The sequence below is a fragment of the Sinocyclocheilus anshuiensis genome, unplaced genomic scaffold (genome assembly GCF_001515605.1).
Source record: "Sinocyclocheilus anshuiensis isolate Anshui unplaced genomic scaffold, SAMN03320099.WGS_v1.1 scaffold2533, whole genome shotgun sequence".
In the NCBI taxonomy this organism is placed as follows: Eukaryota; Metazoa; Chordata; class Actinopteri; order Cypriniformes; family Cyprinidae; genus Sinocyclocheilus; species Sinocyclocheilus anshuiensis.
Genome location: NW_015548189.1, coordinates 534,544 through 541,983, shown reverse-complemented (window position 1 = coordinate 541,983; position 7,440 = coordinate 534,544). Strand labels below are relative to the sequence as shown.

Here is a 7,440-nt window from a genome sequence, read left to right as displayed (position 1 = left end):
GATATACATAATACTACTACAAATATTATTACAACTTTTGTAAAAGAATAATCACACAATACGCTATTTCTTCCATGTTTTTATTTTAATAGTAAACCCCTTTGTTTGCCAAAAATAGATCTTAACTCTCATTTGATTAAAAGATAAATTAAACAGATTTATGCCTTCATTTGCACTGCACTGTAAATTAAAACTAACTGAAATGTCTAGTGTCACATAGGCACAAGATTAGGATGACAAAAATTGAAACATTTCAATAGGCTATAAAACTAAGTGTGCCTGTAAAGGCTATCATTGTTATAGTTTCATGAAAATAGTTGCAGTCTTCTTAACAACTTCTACAATATAGCTATGAAGACAATTAAATTATTTACACTTATTATATACATTTTTTTATTTAATCCATTGATGTGCATTAGATGATGAATTGAATAGTCACCTCTACTATTGTAGGTTATGTTTTAGCCATCAGAAAATAATTAATGAGGAATTATGAGAGGTTATGCTATTACACATACATTTCTAACATGTAAATGATTGAAGCCAAATACTTTCATTTCTCCAAGCTGTTTAGCTGTAGTACAGTATTCATAGGCTTAGTCATGAAGCATACAGTGGCCCCACTTTTAACTCTCTCTTTATATATTACCCTTATTGTAGATGGATGCAGAGGTAAAAACTAAGACAAGAGTAAGAAGTGCAGTGTGGGAGTACTACACAACCAACACCAGGGAAGGCAGTTTTTGTCAGAGCCCGTGTTATTCTTAATTTTGACAGTAATTTTCATTTTTACACCAGACATATATATCGGTTAAAATGATCAGTTATCGGTCTACTTAAACTGTAATAATCGGTATCAGCCCTGAAAAACACATATCGGCCGATCCCTAGTCTACAATCATCAAATGTTTGGAGCAAAACATCCCACAATTTTACAGACCATTATACCCATCAGTTTATTAAAAAAATTAATAAATAAAACTCAAAGCATTGATTGTGAAGTGGCTATAGATATTTTTAAGTCCAGTTTGGAGCCAACAAGCATCTTGTTCATGTACTCTTTTATTCGTACTTGTCTCTTGATTAAAGAAAAAAAAAGAAAAGAAAGAAAATCAGAATCCCACAGCCCACAGCCCACAATCAAACATAAATCTGAATCGGTCATGAAAAATAAAGGTTGGTGCACCAATACTTAAATGTATTAAAACTGATACATTATTATTATTAATAAATTCAAATAAAAATGCTAAAAATGCTAACAAATACATAAAATCAAGATATAATCTGAACCATATTTTAATTTGAAATTAAAAAAATTCTAAAAATTCTGGTTAATTAATTTCAATGTATTGATATTTCCAGTTTAAAATTGTCAAAAATTAGTTATTTTTATGTTCACATTCTTCATTAAAAGACCTTCAAAATGATGTATGATTAATGACTGAGCTACATCTGTTTGAAGTCGATAGTCAAGAGTCAATTTTGAGAAAAATCGAGTTAAAGTTCTCTGAATGTTCCAAAGCAAAATCACAGAGCAACGTTGCATCTTTTCCTCTAGTTATTTTCTTAATAATAATTACCATATTAATAATCACAATATAGCTATTTTTTATTTTACATTTGTTATTATAAATAAGAATAGATGCAAAAAAACAAATAATGCATTAGCTTTTTCATTTTACATATAAACAAAAGCATTCAAGTAAGAAAAACAAATAATCAAATGCAGTTCAATAACGAGCAGCAAGTGATTCACGCTTTTCTTTTATTGTTAGATTAACATTAATGAGGCGGCCTATCTTAAGACCTACTGTAATGCACGGATCTAATAGAATGTTACACATCAGATGTTTTTCCCCAACAGTTCCCCAAACGTTACACATCAGATGTTTTTCCCCAACAGTTCCCCAAACGTTCACTTAAGACAACCGATTATGTTTGCGTGAATAATTAAATAATATAATTATGTGTATATGTATCGGGATAGCATGCAGTCGGAAGCGCATTGATGCACGCGCTTCGGATGACAGTCAGCTTGAGAAGCAAGTGGAGAAAAGGTACTCCTCTCAGAAAACGTACAAATAAAGGTAATTAAACCTCTAAAATTATTATTTGGAGCATTGGGATCGCTAGATGAGGGCTTAATGAACTCATTTTTGTGAAAACCTCAAAATCAACATTTTTCACTTTTTTTGCCTGTAGCTCAAAATTAGCCCGTGCGCATTCCGACTCATTTTGCCAGCACGGGTCACATATTATCTGTAAAGCTACTTTGAAGTTTTATCTATTGTGAAAAGTGCTATGCAATTTTTCATGAAAACTGCATGACAAAATTCCATGATTCCAGTTTATCAGTTCATGTTTACCGTTGGAACATTTATGTGCGAAATAGGAATCCATGTGATTGGGATTTTCACTCATTTTCAAGTTGGTCACATGAATTGGCAGCGCTGACCAACAGAAAGCTGCTTGGTTTGAAAATGACTTCTGTGTGAGCAGTGTCTCTGACAATGGATCTCTTTTGCCCACAAAAAATAAAGGTGAGGGGCACTGAGATACAGAACCACAGAGCCAGGATGGCCACCAGAGTGCCAAAGGGCATGGCAGCTGATGAACCCTCGCCCCACAAAATGAGATTCATTACGAAAAAATCAGCAAACACCACCCTGAAAAAAACATGTATTCTTCATTTATTATTATTATTATACATTTATTACTCACAACAAGTCATATTTAAGCTACACGTCAACGCACAAGACTTCAAAGGGCAAAATGGCCCAAATCTTCCACTAACTGTTACATGTATCAGTGGTCTCAAACTCAATTCCTGGAGGGCCACAGCTCTGCAGAGCCCACTAAATTTTGCTGCACTTTCGCTAGTGACTGCACCTTAACTCTACACACATACAGACCTGTGAAGAGGAAGAAGATGAGTGCCATGATCATGGTGTAGCCGAAGTAAAGAATGGTGCTGGCGAGTCCACTGATCTGCAGTTTAGAGAAGAAGTAATGGATGGCATAGACCAGGAAATAAACAGCCGTGAATCCGCTGGTGAGGAAGGAGCGCCACTGCCAGTGATAGTCCTGAGACAGCATACACACAAAACAAATTAATAAAAAGAAAAAAGAAAAAAAAAAGACATGACTCTCCAAAATATGCATATTGTCACATGTGTGTATATGTAATATGCATATTGCTGTGTGAACTCTTACCTCAGCACACAGGTGGAAGTAGCAGAGCAGGATGGTGGCCTCAGAACAGGTGATGACCAGGATGATGAAGACCAGGAAGAGGAAGCCAAACATATAGTACATCTGATGAGACCTGTAATATCAATAGTTTACACAATATTTCAATAAAACTGTAAGTGTTTTAAAAGAGATTAGATTTTATTTAGATTTGAAACCTAAACCTGAACTTTGGAATTAGCTTTTGTAATCACTGGAATTGGAATCATAGCAACCGTTAATCACCAGCACTAACCAAATGCTGTTGAGAATGAAGAACAGCTGGATGAAGATGCAGCCGAACGGCAGGATTCCACCCATGACAATGCCAGGAAGAGGTTTGGTGTAGAAGGACTGCTCTGGAATCTGTCTGGGGATCTGATTGGTCCGCACAGGATGTTCGATTCCCTGAAATGGAACCAAAATTACAAACATATATAACTATAAGAAAGAGAAACAGGGATAATTGTATTATTTGACACCAAACAAAATGAAGTTTTAAAAAAGGCTTTTGGGAAACAATTTGAAGGTAAAGAAAGCTTACGCTCTTCTTAAAACCGAAGTAAGCTCCAATAAAGGTGAGGGGCACTGAGATACAGAACCACAGAGCCAGGATGGCCACCAGAGTGCCAAAGGGCATGGCAGCTGATGAACCCTCGCCCCACAAAATGAGATTCATTACGAAAAAATCAGCAAACACCACCCTGAAAAAAACATGTATTCTTCATTTATTATTATTATTATACATTTATTAGTCACAACAAGTCATATTTAAGCTACACGTCAACGCACAAGACTTCAAAGGGCAAAATGGCCCAAATCTTCCACTAACTGTTACATGTATCAGTGGTCTCAAACTCAATTCCTGGAGGGCCACAGCTCTGCAGAGTTTAGCTCCAACCAACTCCAAATCACACCTGCTTGGAAGTTTCTAGTAATCTTGAAGACCTTGATTAGCTGGATCAGGTGTGTTTTATTAGGGTTGGAGCTAAACTGTGCAGAGCTGTGGCCCTCCAGGAATTGAGTTTGAGACCAATAATGTAACTGCTTAATGAAATGAAATTTCAATAAAAAAATTAACTATGTATTTCTCCATTTACCCACCCTGGACAAAGAAATGCTGTCAACAGAACGTTGGTCTTCCACTTCTCCCCACCGAAGGCTGGAATGAGAGGGAATGAGAGAGAGAGAGAGAGAGAGAGAGAGAGAGACCAGTTCACCTCACATTTCAACAAGGATACAAAACAATTATTAAATCACAAAGAGAAACTACAGTCAATGTAATACAGTTGTAATACATCAGTACATCAGCCTCTACAGTCAGATACTTAAAAAAAATTTCTATTATTTGTATTGTTTTCATGTTCTTTATTTCTGACTTCAACGTAGTTAGAATTAACTCAATACCATTCTTTTCGTTATCACCTCTAGATTCAAACATTTAAAAACTGTCACATTCTTCACTTTTATTTTTAAGTCAAAAGAGAACAGTTACAATCTCCTCTTCCATTGCACAAGGTGTTGGGGGTAATATTAGATGTATAATGTATAATATTATGCATAAATGTATAATATTAGATGCATTCACAGATTTGGGGTGCAATGTATGTCCTCTCTTATGACTGAGTCTGTGAGATGGTTGCACTACTGTGAGCCAAGCAATGAGCAACACAGAAGTTATAAGTCACTGGATACTTCCTAGAATTTACTACAATCCTGTGCATCAAGTTTGGTGGTTGACGGACAAAGTAAAAAAAAAAAAAAATGGGGTAACACTTTACAATAATGTTCATTAGTTAACAGTTACCTGTATTAGTTATCATGAACTAAGCGTGAACAATACTCCTACAGCATTTATTAATCTTAGCTAATGTTAGTTTCCTAATACATGTACTAATACATTATTAAAATCAAAAGTTGTATTTGTTAACATTAGTTAATGTACTGTGAACTAACATGAACAAAAAATGAATTAACTGAATGTTCATTAACTAACATTAACAAAGATTAAAAATACTGTAACAAAGTATTGTTCATTATTAATTCATGTTAGTTAATACATTAACTAATGTTAACAAATTACACCTTACTGTAAAGTGTTACCAAAATTGGCTGTTGTAACAATTGAACGTAAATTCCTAAATGTCCATGATTCAGTTTCTAATCGGAGAGGAAAAACTGAGAAGATCAAAGGGGACAATTAAACGTCTGTCATATGAATGATGTTAAAACAGAGCTCAGCAGATGGATCTACAACTGATGTCATAGTAAATAGAAGAGTAAGCTCTCATTGTATTCTGCACGAGCTGTAGAACACAAGTAGTGCAAAAAAGAAGCAGGGGTGGGTAGGCCTGTCTGTTCATGTAAATGGCTCCTCTGACACTAATTAAATCTAACGAACTGCAGACAGCCCTAATGGAGGGAGGATCAGAGATCAAAGGTCAATCATCTGCTGCGTACTTACATTTGTAGTAGCGTGCAGCCACATAACCAGCTGGAGTGCCCAGGAGCACCCACAACACCACTGCACACGTCATCAGAGCCCCACGATTGGCAGGTGACAGGAAACCCAAACAGGCAAAAACTACAGGGGGAAAACATGTAGTCAAGTTCAAGGTTGCAAGAATTCAAAATTTTGACATAACGTCAATCAAAAACTCAACAAAATTCTTCATATCATATTTTGGATGCAGCAAATGTAATAGAGCTCCAAACTAACTTTTAAAACTGTCCAGGTTCATACATTGTATCAGCCATCACAAAGTAAAATATTATCTATGTAGTAATTTTGGTAACATTTTTAAAAATAATTTATCATAAATATGTCCAAAAATCTGACTACATTGGTCAAACAGCATTTTACAATTTTTTTTTTATTCTCTGTGTTTCTCTCTTAACAATGTAATGATCACATGACATTGTTAGGTTTTTAACACTGCTATTTTAAAATTGTTTTTATGCCTGCAGCCTGCTTATGGTTTTTAAATGTGTATATTAATGTCTAATTTTCACTACAGGTTAAAAGTATGGGGTTGGTAAGATTTTTTAATGCTGTTGAAAGGTCTCCAGTTTACCAAGGATTTATTTATTTAATTAAATATACAGTAAAAACAGCAATATTGTGAAATATTATTACAATTTAAAATAATAAAATTTTCTATGTGAATTTCTATGTGTAAGAAATTAAAATTCAAAAAAGAAATTCAAGTCAAAGTTCTTTAAAAATAAATAAAATTTTACTGACCCCTTTTCAGTGTAGTATATATTTATTTTACACATTTGTCTTTTTTATGCCAAAGACAAATTTCTAAAGCAAACTAAGAAAACTACTTTTTGATCTGGTACTGGTCTTTTTCTAACAACCAGGGCTTGAATTTTCCTCGATTGCTCGATACACTTACAGAGAGTAACAAATGTCATGATGAAGATCTGAGTCCCAGAGCCCAGGAACACAGACAGCAGCATGCCTTTCCTGGGAGGCCTGAAGACATCTCCGTGAACAAGCTTCCAGCCAAATTCCTCCTGGGCATCCTCCTGGAAAAGACGGAGAGGAAAAGCGAGACTTTAACAATAGCAGGAGCTAACGGAACCCCGTTCAGGCGTGGGTTTGGGTCTACAGCCTAATTACAGCTAACAGAGATCAAAGGAAAGACGCCGGCTGCTGCTCAGACCAATGATACACTGTGTCACTCTCAATCTGTCCTTAATGAGTCTGATCTGTCAGGACGGGGGAGGGGCCATGGTGAAACAGGAAAGAGAGAACACGTAAAAGCAACAGATGTGTATCACGCCTGACCCTGTGTGACCCCGAAACCTGGATGGGAGGGGCCAAATATAGGATATATAAAGAGATCTGAATGCGAAGTGTGTATTTAAGGTGACTCATATCAAGGGTGAAGGCAGTGTGTGTGCGCTTGTCTCTCCACATCAGTGTGACCCTCATTGTTGGCAGCAGACGACCCAGACCACAAACATAAGTGACATACATTAACACACATTCTATAAGTTATGCTCATTAAATTACAAACCAAACACACCGAGTGCCACACATTCACACACACACATGCAAACATAAACATGGTCTACTAAGTGGTAGGGCTGGGCGATATGGGCAAAAATTCATATCTCTTTATTTTTCGGCCGATTTGCGATATACGGTATAGATCTCTGTATTTTTGTTTTTGTATTTAAAAAATCTGTATTTAATATATA

The 7,440-nt window shown here is 35.7% G+C and overlaps 1 protein-coding gene across 1 annotated transcript in view; it reads right to left on the bottom strand.

Annotated features, from left to right (window-relative positions):
* Window positions 1-7,440, bottom strand: part of LOC107705039 (transmembrane 9 superfamily member 2) — a 28,475-nt gene that overhangs the window by 6,004 nt on the left and 15,031 nt on the right. The window contains exons 10-16 of the mRNA XM_016508155.1: window positions 6,630-6,762; window positions 5,693-5,812; window positions 4,333-4,390; window positions 3,773-3,932; window positions 3,485-3,636; window positions 3,214-3,325; window positions 2,913-3,084 (exon numbers count right to left, since the gene is read on the bottom strand). Coding sequence (XP_016363641.1) covers window positions 2,913-3,084; window positions 3,214-3,325; window positions 3,485-3,636; window positions 3,773-3,932; window positions 4,333-4,390; window positions 5,693-5,812; window positions 6,630-6,762 — 907 coding nt within the window. The remainder of the gene's footprint in view (window positions 1-2,912; window positions 3,085-3,213; window positions 3,326-3,484; window positions 3,637-3,772; window positions 3,933-4,332; window positions 4,391-5,692; window positions 5,813-6,629; window positions 6,763-7,440) is intronic.